The following is a 24,057-nucleotide window of genomic DNA, read 5'->3' as shown; positions in this document are numbered from 1 at the left end:
TCTCGATCTGAGGACTCAGCATTTTGGTACCGAACTTCATGAGGGCACTCAATTAGCTTTAGCTCTACTGAAGCTCAGGACTCAAGTTCAAGTGATCTACCAGCCTAAGCCTCCCCAGTAGCTGAGACTATAGGCCTGTGCCACCATACCCTTCAAGTTATTGTTGACACTATCCCATGCTCTGTTTACTTGATTCATTTGTTGAAATATTTTTTATTTACTTCTAACCTATGTGGCATAGAGCCTAGCAAGTTCAAAGTTTATTCTTTTCTCAAATAGCTACTAGGAAAGATTTCTTAAACCAAAACACTTTAGTTAACTTATTTTCTCCCATCTTCAACCCAGAAAAGGTGTGTTACCTTAACAATGAGCTTAGAAAAAAGGGAGGGTAGTCTCTACATTTTGGGGTGCGGGGTAGGGGAAGTCCTAATTTGGTGACTAAAAAAACATTAGGACTCATTATGACAGTTGTGGTTTTTTGGGTAACATGACAGTTGTGGTTTTTTGGGTAATAACATTTTGGATATGTTAAGAAAAAATAAAATGAGAAGTATGACTGAATAAATTTAGAAAGCAGGAGATGTAAGTAAATTTATATCATTAGTTAAATTAATGCAAGCAGAGTTAACCTGAAGAGTTTACACATGTGAACAAAAAAAGCTGGGTTGCTTTTTTAGAAATTGCTTGAGGGGAATCTTTACTTCCAGAGAAGCATACACTTAACTCTACCTCACAAAATAGCCACTACATATAAGGATATATATTAAACTCAATTAGGACCATATCAGTAAAGGTCCTAGTCTGCTCTTCTTTTATGAAAACTACAATTTGACCATGGCAGAGGATTCATTATTCACAGTAATCAGGACTTGGCTAGTGTTTATCCTCTGGCAATTCTGTTACGTAAAAATAATTTACCAAAGCCATACAAATAAATAAGACGATCTTTTAAAGGCTGAGCTAATAGAGATTCTTGTTCTGGGCTTCATAAACACAAAATGGAGGCGAGGAAGTCCAAATTTCCATTAGTTCCTTCTTATTTGGAAGGAGGGGAGGGAGAAGTCATTAATCTAAAAAAATTAAACTGTAGGCCAGAGGAAGCTGGGCAGTCTGCTAGAGAGGGCTGGGCCTGGAAAAAGCAAACCTAAGGTCAAATTCTACCTCTGACACTTACTAGCTATGTGACTGTGGCGAATCACTTGACCTCTGTCTGCCTCCGTTTCCTCATCTGCAAAATGGAGATAATAACAGTACCTACTTCTTAGGATTGTTCTGAAGATTAACTGAGATGATATTTGTAAGGCATTTTGTAAACCTTAAAGTGCTACATAGATGCTATATTATTTTAAAAGTACATTTCATCAGTACTAAATAATTCTTGTTTCCTTTTCTCTTCAGTTATGTAATTGTTACTATAATCAATAATCAAAATATACGATTTATCAAGACACTTGAATCACATTATGAAGCAAAATTTGAATTAGTTAATATATCAAGATGGAAATTTCTTTGCTGTAGCTTGGTAATAACCTACTTCAAAAATGAAAGCCAACTTATCAAGAATTATACAAACACTCTCTACTAAAGAAAAGCAATACATGAAGTTGTGAAGAAAAACACATCTTTGCTTTCATGTTGCTAAATTTTGTTATCCTAGATAAGAGGTAAATCGACTACGGTTATTATTCAGAACAGGAATTTTTAATCTTTTCTGTGTCATGGACTCCTTTGGCAGCCTATGGACCTCTTCTCAGGATGTTTTAAATAAATAAAATAAAATATGTAGGATTATAAAGAAACTAATTATATTAAAATAGTTACCAAAACATATTTTTTTAAAGTTCATAGACCTAAGGTTAAAACTCTCAATTTGGGGGAAATAGATGAAACCACAGATATAATTTTAGATTTTTTGTTAAATTCCTCTTACTCACTGACCCAGCTACTGAAGCACAAAGGCTAAAACCATTCAGGCTAGTAAGAACACAGTAAGAAGTTAACATCAAACCTAAATATGTTGCAATATAGAAATAGAGTTCATCTCTATCTTGAGATTCATAGAACTTTAAGTAGATGTCAGAACACAAGTCATCTTCTGTGCAAAACACTTCCAGACCCTATAAAGTCAGAGAGAAAAATTAAAACCAGTGACATTATATTCATTTAATAACAAAATTCAAAATATATTATAAAAATTTCAATTTTTAAATTTTCAATTTTTTGGCTTTTTTGTACCTACAAATCTGGAGGTAAATATTTTAGAGATATGTATAAGAGTGATCTTAAGGATCACTAAATTAAGTGTTGTAAATATTCCTCATGCTTAGAATATAGCATCATGTATACAATGGGTGCCAAATTAGGTCTTACTATTTATTTTAAAATTTAAATGATATAATATTATGCATCTACTTCTTTTCTATAAGCACTGTGGTACTTTATATTAAATCTCCTATAACCTACATGGTAATTTAATACAGTACAAACAAAATGATTTTAAATCGACCTTGTAAGTAACCACAATTACATTTAAATTATGTTCAAGTAGATTATCTGCTGCCTCATTACCCCTATTGCTAGCTGGGCCTCTCCCTCCAGTTGGGATAAGAGGAAAGTTTGTGATTCTGGAACAGAAAAGATAAATGTATACAAACTGCATCTTAGTAGTGAGATTTGGGGATTATATCTGGTATTACTGTACTTATTGTATTAGTAGTGCTAATGATAAGTAGTATAATGCATGTCCAATAAGACATGCAATAACTCACCATTATCTCCCTACTTTTACTCTTGTATCTAGCTATACAGTAAAAGAGAATGGTAGGATGGAGTCGCTTATATTATTGAGTAAAAAAGCTAGGAATTTAATTTAATTATATTCCATTCAAAGTCCCATGTGTGTGCCTAGAGCTATGAAACAAGACCATCTTCCTCACTGCTTGAAAGTAGCCCTTTTAGAAGGAAGGAATCAGCGAGACTTCCAGCTTCAACAGAGGCCAGCAGCTCATCCCCCACAAACCAACAAAAAACCAAAAAACTGCACCAGACTGAATAGTGATCAAGAGATTCACTTGCAGGGAAACTACAGTGAGTGACTTCATCGTCAGAACTCCCTTAAGTCAGCCAGAAAAATGATAAATGTTGGAGGGGATGTGGGAAAATCGGAACACTAATAAATACATTGTTGGTGGAGTTGTGAAATGATCCAACCATTTTGGAGAATAATTTGGAACTATGCCCAAAGGGCTACAAAAATGTGCATACCCTTTGATCCAGCAACAGCACTTCTAGGGCTATATCCCAAAGAAATCAAACAAATGGGAAAAGGACCCACATGTACAAAAATATTCATAGCAGCTCTTTTTGTGGTGGCAAAGAATTGGAAATTGAGAGGATGCCCATTAGCTGGGGAATGGCTAAGCAAGTTGTGGTATATGAATGTAACGGAATACTATTGTGCTATAAGAAATGATGAACAGGCTGACTTCAGAAAAACCTGGAAAGACTTATATGGTCTGATGCTGAGTGAACTGAGCAGAACCAAGAGGACTTTGTACACAATAACAGCCATGTTATGCAATGACTAATACTGTTAAACTGAACCCTTCTCAGCATTACAAGGATCTAAGACATCTCTAGAGGCCTCGGGATGGAAAATGCTGTCCACATCCAAAGAAAGAACTATGGAAGTCGAATCACTATCATTTATTTTTACCTTCTGTTGAGTTTTGTTTCATCTTTCTGATGGTTCCTCCTATTGGTTTTAATTTTTACTCACAACTTCACTAATGTGAAAATATGTTTAATAGGAATGTAAATATAAAACCTATATCAGATTGTGCACCGTCTTGGGGAAGCTGGGGGGGGAGGAAGGGGGAGAAAAATTTTCAACTCAAAAGCATATGGAAGTGATTGTTGATAAATTAATAAAATTGGGAAAAAAATTTAAAAAAAGAAAGAAATAGCTTCTCCACCAAAAAAAAAAAAGAGTCAGCCAGAGGTCTATGGCCAATAGGAAAGGAGGCCTACTAGAAAATTCAGTGCAGACAAACAAGATGGAAGCCTCTGAACTCAACTGCAGGTACCAATGTCTACAAGATTCTATATTCAGAGGCATCCCACAAAAAAGCTCCAGTGTAGCTGGTAACCCATAGTATTGACACTACTGGGAGGAGTAGCAACCAGAACACCCTGGTCCAGGGTCTCAGGGGACCACAGCACTCTGTCCTGACACACTATCAAAGGTCCTAAGGGTTAAACAATCTGAACCTGTTAAAGCCTACTAGTGCTGTTGGCCTAGATGCAACTGAAGAAGTGGAGATGCTCTCAGGAACCCAGGTCAAAACCAAGCATAGCTGACTACTCCATCCAAGAGTGCAGCAAAAAGTAGAGTCAGGCCCTGGCACAAAGCCCCAATTCAGGAACTAAGGCAAGAGACAGTAAACAAAAGCAGAGACAGATCACTATAAAAAATTACTATAGAGAGATATCAAAAAAGTCAATCTAGAAGAAGAGAGCAATTCTACGACAACTGTTAGAAGAATCTCAAAGGAAAAAAATGGATTTCCCACAAGGACTACGCTAATACCTAGAAGAAATGAAGCGAGAGATTTTTTAAAATGAAATTAAAAACTCTGGATGAAAGAATTAGAAACAAATAGCTTAGAACAGAAAGTAGTAATGGACTCCCTGAAAATCAAACTATCCCAAACAGAAATTAGTGGCTCTATCAGACAATATTCTAATAAGGGGAGAAGAAACAAGTATGCCTTTGAAACACAAACATTTTCAAAGGCTATGGAGGGAATTAAATAAGACAAATATAATAAGACAAAGGAAGGCATAGACTGGTTCTGAACTGATGGTTTAAAGAGAGGAAAGAAAAAAGAGATAAAAAGGAAGACATGAATGTAGAAAAGTGGAAGAATGGGGTGGGACTTAACTACTGAGTTGAATGAGAAGAAAAGTATTCAAACATGGAAGAAAGGGTAGGAAGAGCAGGCATCAGATGAACCTTACCTTTACCTGAACCAGACAAAGAGGGTTGAACACACACACACACACACACACACACACACACACACACACACACACAGAGTTTTGTGTAGAAATACAAACAAATCCATAGGGAAGCAGGCAAGATTAGGGAGGGGGGGAGAGAATTAAAAGGAAAGATAATACAAAGAGTATTCACAAACAAAAAAAACCCCTTAAACTTCAAAGAATGGATGCTAAAGTAGAATTAAAAGGAGGGGAATGAAAGCAAAGAACTGGAAATTAAGGGAGTGCCCATCAGTCGGCAAATGGCTGAATAAATTCTGGTACAAAAACATAATGGATATTATTTCACTGAAAGAAATTATAAAAGAGACCATGTCAGAAAATCTTGGGAAGACTTGTATGAATTGATGCAGAACAAAGAGAACTAGAACAATTTATATAATAACAATGATATTGTAAAGAAAAACAACTTTAAAAGGCTTAGAATTCTGATCAAATCAGTGACCAACCATGACTCAAGAGGATTTGTAATAAAGCACATAATTCATTCTTGACAGAAAGTTGATAGACTCAAGGTGAAGAAGCAGACATCTGTTTTCAGACATGACCTCATGCTTTGCTTAATTATGCTTTGTTGTTGTATGGCTTTCTTGCTCTTTTTTTTTTAATTGAGGGAAGATAGGGATTAGTGGTGGTGACACCAAAAAAATTTTTTTAAATAGGTCATTGATGTGTGTGTGTGTGTGTGTGTGTGTGTGTGTGTGTGTGTATGTAAATGCAAATACACAGAAAAGAACAGAAGGAAGTTCAGAAGGAAGCACAGACTAGGAGGTGCTTCGGGGCAGCTAGGTAGCACAGCGAATAGAGCACCGGCCCTGAAGTCAGGAGAACCTGAGTTCAAATCTGACCCCAGACACTTGACACTTACTAGTTGTGTGACACTGGGCAAGTCACTTAACCCCAACTGCCTCATCAACAAAAAAAAAATTCTGAATTATATACATTTAAAAATAAGTGATATGGTTTAGAGAGTTAAAGTTTCATATACAATCCTTTTATATTTGTATGTGGAAATATTCATTTTGGTGAATATTTGTTAAGTTCAGAGAAAAAATATTTTAAAAAAGGGAGCCACTTTACCACAGTATATTAATTAGTACACCTCACCTAAAAGGAATGGAAGCTAGATTTATGAGTCTATCTATTATTTGCCAATTATATTGCACATTTTTCAGAAATACACATTAAGTATACAGACTAGTATTCTTAGTAAACTCAAGATGTGTCATTCTATCAATGAGCTGGGATGTAATTTCACCAGTGAGAGAACTACCACTATTGACACAGTTTGCAATCTATCCATAAATTATGTCAGAAGTGGGTTTGAACCCACGTCTCCTAAATTATAAACCTATCACTCTATCCTCTGTACTGCTTTCTGTTTCATTAGCTCAGGAAATGAAAAGTATTAATCTGGAAGAATCAATGATGTGCTTTTTTTACTCACCAGAGGCATGAGGCCATGTCTCCTTTTGTAAATCCGGCGCACATCCTGAAGGGTTATTTGGACTACAGGTTTCTTTAAGAGAAAGAACCCCAAATATCAAAATGCTGGCATGTTTAAGCAAGAAACTAAATATTTCCTAGCTGTTCCCATTCTTTAAGATAGTCACCTGATAACTTTAAAAAATAATAAGTAGAGTTATACTGATAAATTAAACTAAATTCTACCACAGCCATGAGGAAGGAAGTAATAACTTCTCAAAGTTCTTTTTGCCTTTATGAAGCCCCCCCCAGTTACCTGTGGTAAAGATCAAATTAAACTTTAAATTAAAAAAAATTTTATAAGGAAAAACTACTTTTTATTTTCTTGAAGCCTTCAATCACTTGGAGTGAACAGAGAGAAGGGATGGAGAAGATCAGATGGTGAAGAAGACCTCAATGGTAAAATCCCTGGTGGCCATGATAAGGTAAGGTATGCTATGTTTGCCCTAAGATGGAGGGAAGTACATCCTTGTGCTCTCCCTCCCAATGGACCATAGGACTTAAGAGCCAGAAGGGGCCTTAGAAGTTATCTGGTCTAACTCCTTCATTATAGTTAAGGAAACTAAGGCCCAGAGAAGGTAGTTAACCAATATCAAACAAGTAGTAATGAACAGAGCCAGGATTTAAACCCAGGTCCTTTGACTCCAAGCTATATTACCCTGTGCCTTGACAAATCACATAAAGAAGACATGGGAGAGAAGGGGTTCATGGTAGCAGCAAAACACTGACATCTACCAGGCGAAACTTAGTAATAACCAGTAAATCTTAAGCTACTGGTTAGAAATCACTGAGATGGAGGTTTATACAAGGAATTTTAGGAGTTAATACTTTACTATTTAAATCAAAGTAATATAAGTGAGCTTTTCAAAAGCTTCTGGCCCCGGCTATCATAATTACTTTATGTAAAGATTCTGCCTTAATGCTTTGAGATCTAATTGCCAAAAGACAATTTATTAAAACATTAAAGAAAGCCAGAAACCATATGATCATGACTAAGCTTGTCTAGAAGTCTTAGCTAGCTTGTCCTACCACCTAGTGGACATAATTTTAATAGCACTACCTTCCAACTGGAAAAACCCTAGTTGGTTCAGTGGAATTTGAACAGATACTGGAAATTTCCAGTTTTCCAAAGTTGATGGTACTATTTAACTCCTCCAGTTTCCTTTGCCAGGCCAACCTGAATGTATTATCAGAGCATTTTAGGAATCTTGTTCTTTAATGTACTTTAAAAGGGCCAGAGCTTGAAATGCTAAACATCTTAACAAGTTCCTATTTAGAACCTGAATTTCTCTTGCCAACTCCATTTCTGGCTTAGCAGGAACTAGAACTAGCAGCCAAACACTATTAGTAAATCTGGGAAGGAAGAAATTGTTTTTACTCTGTAACAGTAACTCCACCTATTAGCCTTTAGAACCCTTTTTTTGCATGGTTCTTAGACAGGATGAAGTAGGTAAAGAAAATAATATACTTCTTTTGGAACAGAATTAAATCTAGTGATTGCTATGTAATTAAGGAGGGAGAAAAGAATAAAGTTATACCCATATATACCAACTGTATATAAATATACAGTAAATGATCATTTTCTCTCTTAAGGATTCCTTAAAAGACAAATTGAGTGCTATTACCCAAGAAAATCTAATGGGTCCTTCCAATTAGAATGTAAGCTCCTTGAGAGCAGTGAATGTTTCATTTAAAAAAAAAAAGTTCTTTTTAGTGCCTAACCCACAGGATCTGGAAGATAAGAGGAACTTAATAAATGACTGTCACAGAATAAACCCAACAAGTATATTCTTTGGAGGATTTTTCACCTCCCTTACCAACTCTTCCTCTACCACTCATAATACATCTTGTACTCTCCACATTCTGTCCCCTCCTTCCTGGAATACAGTGCTATGGCATGCCTTTAGAGAACATTCTGCATTCTTACCCTGAGACTTCCCTTAGCTCCTGGGGCCTTCCCATCCTTCTACCATATGGGCTCCCTTCTCCCATCAGTGAGCTCCTTGCAGGGGCCTCCAATTTGGAGAAGGCCCCAGGTCATCTATGCTTTATTCTTCCAGCTGAATTTCAACTCTCTGGACTTCACCAATACATTCCAGTAGGGTACCTTTCCCACCTCCCCTTAAGATCCTTTTCACGTGTTGACTTCCCCCATTAGAATATAAGCTCCTTGAGAGCAGAAACTGTCTTTTTTGGCTTGTATTTGTATCACCAGCACTTTAGCACAGTGCCTGGCACATGGTAAACTCTTCATAAATGCTTCTTGCTTGCCTGCCTTAAGTAATTGAGTTAAATTCTCCAAAGTGACTGAATGGTAAAGGATTAGAGCTATACTATTTAAGGATCACTAAATAAGAATTCCACTAATGTGATACTCATTTTTACTTACAGGATACCCATTAAGAGGCTGGAAATACAGGTTTGTGTCAGTGATACACACGTGTCCGGGATTAGTCACTAGTGGCGTCACCATTTCTGCTTTACATTCCATCTTGAATATTTCGGAAAGACTTTGGAATCTAAGAAATTTTTTTTAAAGGCAAGAAGTTCTTTTTTTTAAAATAACAAATGAAACATCTTGAAACTGAGACATAATTTCCAATTTTAGATTAATCTAAGCTGAAATCTAGATTTAAATATGTTCTTATTTTCTAAGTACTAAATTCAGGAGAACAGGTGAATAAAGTGCTAACTTAGATAAGCCTTATAGTCTTTTGAATGGCATGACCTTTCAAATAAAACATGAGATACCATCTTGAATAAAGGATGATTTAAAAGTCTTCCTTTTGCAGAGAATAATACCAGAGGGACTCCGGTCTAAAAATGTGTGCCATGAAACAATTCAGATCTTAAAATCATTTTCATATTAAAATTCATTCACATGCTTCTGTTACTGAAACTACCTAAGTATTTACATGATTACCTACAATATTTTTTTAAACACAGGTGCATAGAGACCTTTATTTAGCATTGCATTTACATGCAATGTTCATTAAACTGTGATTATCTGAATAAGATGGATCCAAAAAATTACTTTTTTTCTTTGCTCTATTAGAACCATTTCAGTTACCTCTAATATTCCCTCACCAAAATTATGCAGATAATAATTGGACCTTTCATCTTCAAGTTTATAATATATCTATCTGGCCTAGTAGCAATACCTTTTTAATGTTACCCTTTTTCCTAAATCTGCTTTCCTTTATAGAAATCAACACCAACATATTTCTATAAAAGGATTAATGACTAAACATGCGAGTATACAAACACAGAAGTTTTAGCTAAATGTACCCTGAAACTACATGATACCCAGGTCTCAGTTTTTGTTTCTGTATACCATCTGGCATAGAATGGACTACTTCTTTAAAAAAAAAATGCATCCCTATCACCTATCTCAGTGTCTGCCTGGCACAAGATAGAAACTTAATAAATGCTTACTGATGATATAAAATGGATAATTTTGATTACATTAAATTAAAAAGGTTTTGTACAAATAAAACCAATGTAGCCAAGATTAGAAGAAAATTGGGAAACAAATTTTGTAGCCAGTTTCTCAGATAAAGGCCTCATATCTCAAATACACAGAGAAATGAGTCAAATTTATAAGAACATGAGCCATTCCCCAATTGATAAATGGTCAAAGGATATAAATAGGCACTTTTTGGAAGAAGAAATCAAAACCACATATAGTTAGATAAAAAAATGCTCTAAATCACTACCGATTAGAGAAATACAAATTAAACCAAGTCCAAGATACCATCTCTCACCTACCAGATTAGGTAAAATGACAAATGCTGAAGGGGATGTGGAAAAATTGGGACACTAAAACACTGTTGGTGAAATAGTGAACTGATCCAACCATTTTGGAGGACAATCTGGAATTATGCCCAAATAGTTATAAAACTGTGTATACCCTTTGGACCCAGCAATACCATTATTAGGTCTGTTTACCAAGGTGATCAGGGAAAACGGAAAAGAACTTAAATGTTCTAAAACATTTATAGCAGCTCTCTTTGTAGTGGCAAAGAATAAGAAACTGAGGGGATAGCCATCAATTAGGAAATGGCTGAATAAGTTGTAGTATATGGTTGTGATAGAATACTACTGAGCTTTAATGATGAGCAGGCTGTTTTTAGAAAAACAGGGAAAGACATGTATGAAATAATGCAGAGTGAAACAAGCAGAATCAAGAGAATATACTATACAGTTAATACCAATACTGAGTAACTGCTATCCATCTCTAGAAAAAGAAGTAACATATGGAAGTATGTACTATATGGCTCCATTTATATATCTCTATCAAATGTTGGCCTTCTCTGATATGGGGGGAAGTTTGGAAGGGAGAGAAGGAGAGAGCTTGGAACTTAAAATGTAACCAAAACAAAACAAAAAGTTAAAAAGAAAAGAATGTAAAAAATAAATAATAAAAGTTTGTTGAATGATTTTATGACAACATACTATATACAACACAATGCAATATATCCACAATGATAATTTATTATCTACTTTACTTTTTTTTTTTTGGTGAGGCAATTGGGATTAAGTGACTTGGCTGCCCCTCTACCTAAATTTCTAAGCCTACAACTGAGTCATTAGCAAATGAACACAAATTTTAACTTCTTCACTGTCAACATTTATTGCTTTGATTTCTTTGTCATGCCTTACAGCTATAGGTAAGAGGTCTAAAACTGCTGAACAGGAATTTCCAAAGTGTGCTTAACTAACACCTATTTTTAAAAAAAGTTTTACTAATGTTTTTGTCTTTGCCTTGAAGTCACTTTCAGGTGTGTGAAAGGGGAAAAACTTTCTTCCCTCTTTTTTCTCCAGATTGAACCTTTTCCTTATATCAATGAAAAAAACAAGGAAAGTAACCTCATCTGATAATGTATATTACATTCTGCTGTATTAGTCCCAGGCAGGCTTCATTATCAGTTCTCTGGGACCACCACTAATTTTCCAATTACTTGCTATTCAGGTTCATCTGATTTCTTAAAATTTACATTGCTGTAATTATGTGTGTATCTATCATTCTTTTGATTCTACTTGTTTCCATTTATAGAAATCTCATGTTTTTCTAAATACTACAACTGAGTCATTAGCAAATGAACACAAATTTTAACTTCTTCACTGTCAACATTTATTGCTTTGATTTCTTTGTCATGCCTTACTGCTATAGGTAAGAGGTCTAAAACTGCTGAACAGGAATTTCCAAAGCGTGCTTAACTAACACCTATTTGTAGTTTCCGTGTAGTAATATTTCATACTACATATGTATACATACATTTTAATGGAATATTATTGCTTATAAAAATGTGCACACACACACTTATGGTTTCTTCAGCCATTCTCCAATTAAGGAAACCCATTTTGGTTTCATTTCTTTGCTAAACAAGGGAGTTTAATATTTGTTCTTAATGGGAGTGTGTTTGTCCACACACATGCACACACACAGAGTGATTGCAGACTTTTAAAATCATTATGAAAAGGTTCTTTTATTCTTTTTTAAGTTTTAAACTTAAAATGAATATTATATTTTATCAAAAGCTTTCTCTGCATGTAGGTATAATGGCGTATTCTTTATTTTTTCTTCTTGATGTTACATTGTTTTCCTGATATTAAAATAGCACTGAATTGTAGTTATAAATCTTACTTGACTGTGATGAACAATTTTAAATTACTTTCCCACTAATAATACTTAATGATATTGTTCTACAGTTTTTTTCTCAATTTGTCTTTTTTTTTTTTGGTTTATCAAATACTATATCACAGAAGGAGTTTAGTTAGCCTACTATACTTTTCTACGTTTTGTTGCTTAAAAGTTTGGTAGAACTCATTTGTCAATCTCTCTGGGCTCTTCACTGAGACTCAGACTAGAACTGTATACTATTTGGGGTTGCAACCACACCAAAAACACAATAGGTTGAGGCAACCTAAAAATTAAAATGGAAAAGCAAACACCTTTAGCCATCAATCAATTACTCATCCAGGTATATATTTTTTAAACATTTTGGATCCTGTCATTTATCCTTAGACACATTCATGTAGTAATAGCTAGCATTTTCACAAGTGCCTTTATTTTTCAAAGGACTTTACATAATCTTATTTTTTACTTTGAAGTTGAAAAGGCAAATAACATTCCCATTTTACAGATGGAAACATGGATAGCTTGTGTTCTCTAGTCCTGACAACTGGACTATCAACTACTTCATAACGTTTCATCTCCATACTTCTTCTATTCCCTCAAAAATGAGGCAGCCTTAGGTGATGTCTATGACTAACTTGTATCATGTTCTCTTAAAAGACTGTTCCCCATCATTATTTTTCATCTTTTCTGATGTTTTTCAACTAACCATTAGCATTTTGCTCATTATCTAAAACTTTTTAAGGAAAACACAAGGCCAATGCAGTGTGGAAAGGAAAAATTAGTCACAATTAGGACAGCACAACATCAACTGTATTAACTGTTTTCATACAAGTAATCAGATGCATTAAGTCACTGCTTTGTTGATGCAATGCAGAAGGACATCCAAGGGCACTAAAAATGAAGCAAGCTTTCCAGAAACAACAGTATAAAAATAGTTCTGTGTAGATTAGCTAAACCAGTAAGAAGACATGCACACAAAGGAGGCAGTGTGGGCAAAATTTTACACAAATATGTCCTCTTGTTCCACTTTTTCTTTTGGCAAGTAAACAATATTAACAATAAGTAATAAACAAATTAACAATAAGTAATGACATAACAGCATAAATCTCCATTTACTCAGCATTTGAGAGATGATGGAAAAATTAAAGTACAAGTAAATTATGCTACTTTATCTTCCCTCCTCCATACCCCCAAAACTTCTGACATTTTCTCCTTTGTTCCATTTCAGAGGATGAAACGGGACTTCTTGTCGGCACTTAATTGTACCCTTGATTCCATCCCCTACTTTCTCTTTCAGAATCTTGTATGAGAGATTATTTTTCTCCATCTTTCTCACCTTCAATTTGTCTATTGGCCCCTTCTTTGCCAATCTGCATTAGTGGAGGGAACTTCCTCACTCTATACCAATGAAACCAGAGGTGTAGTACCTAGTCCTATCCATACTAGACTGAAAGATAGCATGGCTTATTAGATACTGGGCCAGCCTTGGAGTTAGGAAAACTTAAGTTAAAGTTCTGCCCCTGATAACATTATTTGGCCACTAAGGCATTTAACCTTTTAGGTGCTCCTATAACTCTAAAGCTATCAATTACAGATAAGACAAATTGTTTCAATGGGGGGAGCTTCTAAACTGGGAGTTTTTTTGGGGAAAGTTGGGAGAGAGGTAGTCAGAAAATAATACAATTAAGTGCACTGAAAATGAGTTAAAGGGCCAGACCCAAAGAATAGTCAGTTGACTATTAAGCTGGATGTCAGCTTGGAAGGTCTCCAGTGCAATGCCCCAAAAATAAATGCTTAGCCCTATATTGTTTAATGTTACTATGAATGTTTCATGTTACTATGAATGACTTGAATAAAAGCACAGATGGTATGCTTATCAAATTTTTAGATCACACAAAGCTGGAAGAGATAGTTAAATATACTTGATGCCAGAATCAGAATCCAAAAAGGTCTTCAGAGGTTAGAACACTAGGCCAGCGAATCTACTGAAATTTAATAGGGATAAATTCATTTAATAAGGTATCACATGCTATTCTTATGGAAAAGATGAGAAATGCAGGCTAGACAACAATACAATTAATAAGACTCAGAACTGATGAAACTGTTGGACTCAAAGAGCAGTTGTTAAATGATTCAAAATCAGCTTGGTAGAGTGTGAACTGGTTCAAAAATTCTGGAAAATAATTGGGAATTATGTTCAAAACATGACTAAGTTGTTCATAATCTTTGATGCAGAGATTTCATTCCTAGGCATGTGCCTCAAGGAGGTCAAAGAGAGAAAGAAAGATTTCAAATAAACCAAGATATTCAAAGCAGCATTACTTGTAGTAGTAAAGAACTGGAAACAAAGTAGATGCCTATCAACTGGGAAACGCCTAACCAAGTTGCAGTATAGAAATGTAAATGCAATATTACTGTGCTGTAAGAGATGATGAATTTTTAAAATTCAGAAGCATGAGAAGACTTATAAGAACTGATACAGAAGAAAGTAAGCAGAATCTGGAAAACATCACAATGATGAAAACAGTATAAATGGGAAGGGCAAAAAACCCCAAACTGAAGACTATGTAACTACAATGATGAAGTGTGGCCCCATAGGAGAGTTGAGAAACTACATCTCCTTTCTTGACGAAGTGAGAGACTATAGGTATGGATAATTGTATATACTGACAGACATGGTTGATGTTGTTTGGTTTTGCTGAACTGCTTTTTTCTATCATTTTTTTATTACTATTGTTGTTTTTGGGAAGCCTTGCCAGGTAGGAAAAAAAAGGAACATATTCAAAAATGAAGATGATATAAAAGCAAAAAAAAAAATCAATGAAAATAAGATAATCAATAAGAATATCACTAAAAATAAAATGTGTTCCCTAAATTTAGATGTAGATTTTTTTTCCCCTTCAGGAACCTCAGTGTTCATTTTACACTATATAAATTTTCAAAGAAATTTATCAATATAGCATTTTGATGACTGAATATGCTAAGACTTTTATAATTAAACTCTTTAAAATTAGTGTCACACTTAAGCTGAAAATTCAAGTCTAAATCACTGTGTAGAAAAAGAATGCATTCTAAGTAGGTCAAAAGAAGCTAATCCTTCTTAAATTATTTCTTTTCCCTTCTAAAATGGAATCTATTCTTCTCAAAGCAATCTGCTTACCCAAATATACTTTGAATATCTGCAAGAAACTATGAAATATTCAAGTAATGTGGACATATGAAAATTATCAGCTCATTAAATAAAAACAAGAAAAATTTAAAGGAAAAATAAACCTACCTGTTTTTATCAAACGATGTTCTAGCCAAACGTGATTGCAAAATAGCTGTTATCTGTTAAGAACATAAAACCATTTATAATATTTAAAATAAAGGTTTGAATTATAGTTACATTTAAATACCAAAATAATGATGATTATAATTATTACAATTAAAATCTTTGGGAAATCTTACCATGGCAGTTTGATCTCCTAGTTTATCAAGGCAAGATGCTCTGTGAAGCTAAAACATCATAGAATAGGCAATTGGTTTTATAACTGTGTTTATTTGCCTTCGAAAACACTTAGATGTTTCTTTAAAAGCTTACCTGAAGGAGAGTTTCTACAACATCTTCTACTTTTCCTGCTATATCCAACTCAAAGACATACTGCATTTTGCCCTAACAAAAATGGGGATACAAAAAAAGCACCAAAAAGAGAAAAAATGCAGGATAACATTGAACACAGTGGGTATTAAATCCACCTATTAAAGGAAATTATAATATGAAGTAAATATTGAAAAATAATGGCAACAAAATGGCAAAAGGGAACTCACAGAGGACACTTATGAATCTAACAAATTCTAGGTGCTCCTTCAAGTTGAAATAATTCTGATGTATCGTAAAAGCCAAAACAAGTATCAGTATCAAGCTCATGCCAGCTAAGTTTTACTTTTAATGTAGTCTAGCTTTGTGTTTGACATCATTTTTAGACTCCGAAAATTTGTAATAAACATGAAGTATCATATCTTTGCTCAAATTATCTCCTCTTTATCTCGGCTTCTGCTTTCCCTCCTAATTCTATAAAGGACTTGTAATTTACAGTCAGGGTGTAGATTGAGAACTGGGTAAAAATTGGTTCTTGGGATGTAAGGCAAGCAGAAGAATGGGGGCAGGGGTTACCTGGGGCAACAAGAATCCATTGGGGTTTGTGGATTTTCTGACTAATGAGAACTTTGCACTTCCCCAATATGATGGGAAGTAAGGCTTTTGCTGTATATACTGCCCTCAGAAGCCTTTACCTTCTGGTATGTATTCTCCCTTTTAATTTTACCTAGCCAAAGCAAGAGAGCTGAGTGAAGCACAGACCACTTAAATGCCTTGTCTACAGGTAACTGATGAGTCTTTCTTTGTGAGACCCTAAGAACAGTAGTCACAGCCAAGGGCAAATTTCTTGAAAGGATGAAAACAGAATAGACTTGCCTTTGCATTTTGTGACAATAGTGCTATATAAGTAAAATTCGGCATGTTTTACATTACGTTCTCAGCAACTAATGAGAAAACAAGGAAATATTTATAACAGCATTCATTTGTCTAATCTTGTCATTCAAGCTGTTGCCTTTTTTAAAAAAAAGATAAACATGCTTCTATTTCACTGATGCAGACTTTCCCCTTCTGCAGTCTTGTTATAAATAACTGGCAAGTAAGCTTTTATAGCTATCCCTGTATTATATTTTACTGAAGACTTCAATATAGTTATTACATTTTATTCCTTAAAGACCACTATAAAGAGCTGCAAATAAAAGTTTACTTACCCTTTCAATTTTATATGGTGCTACAATGTTATGTTCTTTAATGAAATACACCTAAAAGGGACAAATGAATAGTTGGAAAATGTCTGACCCCAACTTCTCCAATGTAAGAAATTGCTACAGTTAGGGGATGAATAATTGGATTTTAAAATCACTTTTGACATACAGGTAGGTCCCAATCAGTGTGATTAATGAATCCCCACAGCTGCATTCTTCAGATGTGCAATGCATTATTTCTATTGGGCTGGAAACAATTGCCAAATTTTACATATTTACTCTGACTAGGATGAATATGAACACATACAACCACTTCAGGAGCTTCTTTAGAACGCGGTCGTAGCTATCATTTCTAAAATTAATATGCATTAATATTAGAATAGGTTTAAAGTGTGCTAACTGTTAAGACACATTTTTCAAAAACAGTTTTCTACAAAATAACATAGACTACTAAACAAAGAAACTCCAGATTACTAAAATATTCAGATACTTTAATTGCATGTAATCATATATAAAAGTAACCAAGGAAATCTTGGGGTAATATACTATTAGAGCTGAAAGGGATCTTAGAAATCATATAATCTAGCCTCCTCATTAGTTGCTAGAGACTTAAGTTAGACTTAAGAGTCAGACAGATCTTGGTTCAAGGGCCACCTCTGACACTTGGGAGCTGTTTGACCCTGGGCAAATCATTTAACCTCTTTATGTCTCATTTTCCTCATCTGCAAGAGGAGAGAGCTGGACTAGATGGCCCCTGAGATCCCTTCCAGCTCCAAAACTATGAGCCTATGAAATTGAAGCCCAAGGAGATGAAGTTATTTCCTCTTTCTGTAAGTAGAAAAAAAGGACTAACCTAAGTTTCAGTTCCTTACAAAACAGGAGGAAGTCACCCAACAAACAGAAAAGAAACACAAATCATAATAACCACTCAGGTATATATAGTATTTCACAGTTTACCAGGCATGAATGGAAATAGTGTTATGCTGTTTTTTTCAACTGTGTAGTGACTTTTGCTTTATTCCATGTATTCTGACAAATTAAGACTGAGAAGAAACCATGACATAATAGATACAGAAGTATGTTGGGAGTCAGAAAGATTGGCATCCCACCTCTGACATGTACTGGTTGTGTGACTCTGGAAGGATCACTTAACATCTAACCCTTGTGATGTTAGAAGAAAGCAAGGAAGGCCCTAAATGGTGAAACTTATGGGAGGATAGAGACGAGACTTTCATAGGATAGGAAGTCATGGATGGGATTCCCTTACCAACTCTAACCTTAACCTTAATTCTGTTTCTAAACCTAATTCTGTTTCTAGTCCTAACCCATATAGATGAGATCGACAGATTCATTTGAATCTCTAAGATTGCCAATAGCAGTGCTGTATAAAATTATTATAGTCATTCATTCTTCAAATATTTATTTTAAATGTATATTAGCCTTTCAAAAACTTTTATTTTATCTCCTAGATAAAAGCTTGTAGAGAACGGGGAGGTAAAATTATGTTAGGTACCAGAAAGGAATTTGAAATTTATTTCGTCTATCTCATCCAGATACCTCAAACTAGCATTTTAGAGGCAGTCTGGGGTCTGAAGGCTGACTTTGGTGTTAGTCTAATTTTGTAGAGAAGTTCTAGAGTAAAACCCCACTCTCAAATCATTAAGGGTAGTTAGCTTATTTTTATTTCTAAGCTTTCCCTCCTCTCCCTCACTGAAGTCCTACTATGATATTTCAAGGTCATGTGGAAGTAAATCTGGATTCTTTAGGGTTAGTTCTGTTAAGTATAAAATACTACAGGTCCTACATCAAACTGGAAAGGCTTCAAATACAGGATCCAAGATAGACCACACATCTGTCAAGGACCAGTGCATCTAATTGAGAGAGGTTCATCACTAGAAGTCTAGCCATCACATGATGACTATTTTTGGCAATAGAAGCTCATGAAGATTGTATATGAGAGGCATATATGGCGCTGTGAACTGTTTCAATAATGAAAATGACCACTGATGAAATCAGAGATTCTTAAAGCGCTGAATTACTATGAACCTAGAATAAAAAGATTTCCATCTAGTAAGTAATTTACTCTACATAAACTATGCTTCTTAAAAAACCTCTTCCCTTTTGAATGAACTAAAATTTTAAATCAAGCAATTATTAGAGCCTTCAAGGTCAAGGTTGCCTTACTGAACTGTTACTTGTTAGAGAAAGGCACAGTGCGAGAGATTTCTTTTTAAAAGTAACAAGACAGTTCACATGTTTTTCCTTAGAGGCCAATTTAGAACAATGAAATATCTGAATGACCCTGTGAACTTCTGCCTAATTTTAAATTCCTCTAACTTTGAATTTAAAGTATGAACAACATAATTTCCCTCAGGAGAATGGCCTACTGAAATCATGATGGAATCCCTAGCCTACTAAATAGACAGAGTAATAATGAGGATTGGAGGAAGAGTATTTCATCTGTTGGGATTTCTTTACATGCATAGGTCCACACATTAATGTAGGGAACTAAGCAGTTGAACTGGCTGAATTCCATCTTGGGGAAGATGATTATAATCCGGTTAAAAAGTTGGATAAATCAGAAAGTAGTTAAGTCTATGGGTGGAATTTATGACAAAAGCACATAGCATATATGTAAATTTCTTTTTAAGGTCACACATGCTGAGGAGTACCCTTAATGGCTGATGTGATCCCAAAACTGATTCAGGTTATATTCTATCTGGCTCAAGCCTTCCAGGCAACAGAGAAAAAAACCCTTGCCTCTCAATCTCAAAGTAACTAGGAAAAAGTGATCTAAAGGAAAGTTAAGCCCCCAATCCTTTCACCAGAAATTCCAAGGCCATAAAATCTTGTACACACTAAAGCATTATATAAATATTTATTGAGTTGGATGGTTACCTGTCAGGGATGTTATAGAAAAGACATACTTCAGCTACAGATTGGATTAGATGACCTTTAATCATCTAAGATGATTTCTTCCAAATCTAAGTGTCTATGACTGACTGCAACTTCTCATAATTGGTTCTATATCCTTCTCAAATATAAATTGAAAAGACATGTACATTTTTGCATAACAATAAAAACTGGCATTTATAGGACTTTAAGATTTCCTAATCACTTAGAATACACTAATGTCATTTGAGCTTCACAACAACCTTGAAGGAGTATTTATTATCCCCATTTTACAGATGAGGAAACTGAATTAATAGATAACTGAGGCAGAACTGAAATCTAGGTTTTCCTCATTCCTAGTCCAGAACTCTAATCATTAAGCCATGCTGCCTCTCAATTATATCTATTCCAATGGTACTGACCTACAGCCTTTAGGTTAGGGATTAAAAAAAAATTTTAAATACATTTCTTACCTGGCTGAAAACAAGAGAAATCCTTCCCTGTCGAGTCCTAAAATATAGATAAAAGATACTTAGCACACTCAATACTTTAAAGAATGCTGAATCAAACATCTAGTGATCCAATAGTAACATACTTTGCAAAGAGGCTGTTCGCTCCATTGTCTCCTTGCTTTTCTATTTTTATACAGTCTCTCAAAGGAATCTACAGAAAATAGGGAAAATTTTATAAGAAATACAGAAAAGTTATTCACAAAAAAATCTAATATGGTAATTGCAAAGTTTTTAAGTCTTTACCTTAACGATGGGTTGAAACGTCTCATCAGGTTCAAAAATCACTGATTTTGAACAGATTTTTAATGATCCCCGGGTTTTCCTATGGAATGAAAAAGAAGAATTGTTTGAACATTATTTGTTATGAAAATATTATATATTTTAATACATTTAAGGCCTTGACTAGAATTTTGTTGTTGTTTAGTCATTTTTCAGTTGTGAACAACTCTTCATGACCCTGCTTGGGGGGTTTTCTTAGCAAAGATATTGGAGTAGTTTGCCATTTTCTTCTCCAGTTATTTCAAAGATGATGAAACTGAGGCAAACAGGGTTAAGTGACTTGCCCAGGGTCAAATTCGAACTCAGGGAAATGACTCTTCCTGAGTCCTGGCCCAGTGCTCTATACACCGTGTCACCTAGCTGCCTCACAACTAGAACATCTTTAGTATATTACTAATGAAAAGAAATTACACACAAAGTTTCAAGTATAAGATTTTAAAATTAATTTTTCTTCCTCAATAGGTTTTGGAATTTTCTTTTTTATAATCTCATTATCTTTTCTAAATTTAGCTGGCATTTCCGTTTTTTCACATTTGAAATATCCAAAAAGTGATTATGTTAAAGAGCCCTCAGTTCTTCATTTCTAATATATGTGCTAGATAAAAAAAAAATTCCCTACATAGAAAACTAAATGAGAAAGCAGGTGGTGAGCCAACTGTTTCAAATTAGAATATACCAAAACCTACTTCTGTGTGGATGTGATATTTTGGTGTGGAGGGATTCAAGGGACATTTTAAGAGCTTAATGTTAAGAAGGAATTCAAGAAGAATTTTTTTTGTATGTAATTTGCAACTATCTTCTCCTAGTGATGATATATGGTTACAAAGCTTGGAACCCCATAGAGAGAAGTGTAGTGGGTGCAAACAGGCTGCCACCTATTTCCAATGACCACCTGAAAAATGCATGATACGAAAAAGAGTGAAAGTGAAAGATAACAAAGACTGTCGATGTCAACAGGTACCCATAACAAGTAAAAAGACTTCCAGGTCTTTATCTTAGAAGAAGGTCTCCAGCATGCAGAATCGATGAGATGCCTTTGCAGCATCTAAGAGAATATGCAATAGAAAAGCAAAGAATAGAAGGTCTGGATTGGCCCAGATCTGCCTTAATGGAGGGAATCTTTACATCATTAAGACTACAGATTACAAATCCACTCAGGTACTTAGGTATAATTATTATAAGGGGTTAGGACAAGCAACTTGTCTACTGTTATCCACAGATTCAGCAATTTTGGAATCATTTCCATCCTCTCCTGAATTGGTTTCACCCTATCACTGCTCAAAATTTTATACTTAATTCTTGATGGAAAAACTGTAAAGAAACTTGGTCTGAACTATGATAGCAATATGAATTTATAGTATCCCTCTTATTTCTAGAATCAAACAAACCTCCAACTCAGGTTGTCTGAACTCCATCTTTTTCTTGGCATCTTTACCTTATCACTGGACAGTTTCTACAAGTTATCTTAACAGAGCAGGATAAAAGCACATGCAAATAAAAATGCATAACATGCACAGACTGAATTTCACTTTATGGTAGTGTGCTTTAAGACACGGTCTCCATGAATATATCAAATACAAAAATAGGGCCAGCTTCCAAGAAATGCTTAAACCTCTTCATGTGAGCCTATTCATTGTCAGTGAATGTTTGGTATGTTTCCCTCCCACAGGCAAGGCTGGTCTGAACCAGGGTAAGGCTGGAAACCCACCACCATCAGAAGCTAAACACTCAGGGGCTTCTCTGAAGGTTCAATCTGACTTGACCATATACAGCAAACAGACAAACAGGAAGGTCATTGTTACTTTAGCATGTATTGAAACCAAAAAAAATTACCTTTTTTGTAGAACCTTGGGGCCGAGAAACGAAACACTCATGAAAATTACTATTTCACCACATCCAAATTATCATCCAAGTCCCTAAGTGGCCCTGCAATTGTTAAAGTAATCTGCCCAAGGGAAACTGTAGACATCTTGATCAGAATTTTTACCTCAGCTAATCCCAAATTGGTGCTTTATTGTTTTATTTCATCACATCCTTAAAAAGCTATGATAAGGGTATATATCAAAGGAAATAAGATTGTATTTTTACAGCAAAATGGAGGAAAGTTAAGCAGTATTAAAATACACAGAAATGAAACTGTTTCTAGTTCAGATGGCAACATACTCATCTTGAAAGTGTCCTGTTGTAGCTACTTCTACTCTTGTAGAGAGTACTTGTGGACAGTTACTTTAAATAGTACTGTTGTCCAAATCAAGGAGAGGTGAATAAGAGAAACTGACATACAGAACATGAAAGATGCATTTCTAATCAAATCCTTCCCCAGGTGATTTACTCCAGACCTATTACAAGGCAAAAATACTTAATGGCTGAATAGTATTTACGGCACAGCAAGTATTCTTGGGCCTCAACAACGATGTACCAAACTTCCTCATTTTTTTCTAAATAAGTTATTTTCTAAATAACAGGACACCACAACTTTGAATTGTGCTAAGGACAAACTTTATTTTCACTAAATCATCTGTCAAGCTGGAAATATTTGTTAAGCACATTTCTGTTTGAAATTATTCCCCTACCTTTCATTTTGGCGGCCCTCACAGAAAATATGATTAGCTGTGTGCTGTTCAAAGTAATACTCCTCCAAGTTAAGCAGCAACAAGGAAAACCTGAAATTTAAAAAGAAAGAAGGTAAAATGGTAGAAAAAGCTTGGGGCTTTAAAAGGCAGAAGGAAAACTGGGACCCAATTAGTGTGAATAATGAATCCCCTGAAATGTTCGCATTCTTCAAATCTGCACTGTATTTTTTTCCATTGGGTTGGAAACAATTGCCTTATCTTACATTATGACTCTGAGTAGTGTGAATATGAATATATGCAACCACTTCAGGGGCTGCATTACTTGCATTAATCAGGACTTGGCTGTAGGTATCATTTCTAAAAGTAATACCCATTAATATCAGGATATGTTTTAAGTGTGCTATTTGTCCAGACAACAAAATTTTAAAATAACAGTTTTCTACATAACAACATAGCCAATGAAAAAAAAACTCCAGATTACTAAAATATTCAGAGGAAAACATTCTATAATACATTTGACTTTTAAAATTTGCCCTATCAAAGGCAGGGAGAGGTTGAGGACAAAACTCAGACTCTCTCCCAAAAGCCCAACGTTTTCTTTATTTCTCCTCTTAACTACAACATGTATAATCTATTCCAGCGAGGCTGGTGATTTCACTGGTCCCTTCACTGACCCCTGGAAACTCCCATGTTCATTACATCTTTCATGCCTTTGCTCATGCTGCACTTGGGTTAAAAAAAAATCAAGTACAGTAATACAGGCCTGGGGGAAAAGGTTACAATAAAGAAAAGGAATACAATACACAAATAATAATTTATCACCAGTTCTCTT

General features: G+C 34.9%; 1 protein-coding gene and 1 long non-coding RNA gene across 6 annotated transcripts in view; one reads left to right on the top strand and one right to left on the bottom strand.

Moving 5' to 3' along the window:
- The window catches only part of NSMAF (neutral sphingomyelinase activation associated factor), a 66,581-nt gene that overhangs the window by 26,985 nt on the left and 15,539 nt on the right, over positions 1-24,057 (bottom strand). For 4 of the 5 annotated variants that reach the window (XM_021005903.2, XM_078153402.1, XM_021005900.2 and 1 more), the window contains exons 2-13: positions 23,226-23,315; positions 20,617-20,695; positions 20,457-20,524; positions 20,335-20,371; positions 16,976-17,026; positions 15,771-15,842; positions 15,638-15,685; positions 15,465-15,517; positions 8,936-9,065; positions 6,509-6,580; positions 2,009-2,117; positions 1,175-1,228 (exon numbers count right to left, since the gene is read on the bottom strand). In XM_021005903.2, coding sequence (XP_020861562.2) covers positions 1,175-1,228; positions 2,009-2,117; positions 6,509-6,580; positions 8,936-9,065; positions 15,465-15,517; positions 15,638-15,685; positions 15,771-15,842; positions 16,976-17,026; positions 20,335-20,371; positions 20,457-20,524; positions 20,617-20,695; positions 23,226-23,315 — 863 coding nt within the window. The remainder of the gene's footprint in view (positions 1-1,174; positions 1,229-2,008; positions 2,118-6,508; positions 6,581-8,935; positions 9,066-15,464; positions 15,518-15,637; positions 15,686-15,770; positions 15,843-16,975; positions 17,027-20,334; positions 20,372-20,456; positions 20,525-20,616; positions 20,696-23,225; positions 23,316-24,057) is intronic. The other variant, XM_021005901.2, reaches the window with a different exon arrangement.
- On the top strand, positions 6,863-11,041 carry LOC144456973 (uncharacterized). The gene is made up of 2 exons (XR_013486219.1): positions 6,863-6,971; positions 8,938-11,041. It is a non-coding gene; the product is annotated as an uncharacterized LOC144456973 (long non-coding RNA).

Source organism: Phascolarctos cinereus, unplaced genomic scaffold (assembly GCF_003287225.1).
Source record: "Phascolarctos cinereus isolate Bilbo 61053 unplaced genomic scaffold, phaCin_HiC Scaffold_4;HRSCAF=312, whole genome shotgun sequence".
Taxonomy (NCBI): Eukaryota; Metazoa; Chordata; class Mammalia; order Diprotodontia; family Phascolarctidae; genus Phascolarctos; species Phascolarctos cinereus.
The sequence above is the reverse complement of the archived record's forward strand: the minus strand, read 5'-3'. Positions and strand labels throughout refer to the sequence as shown.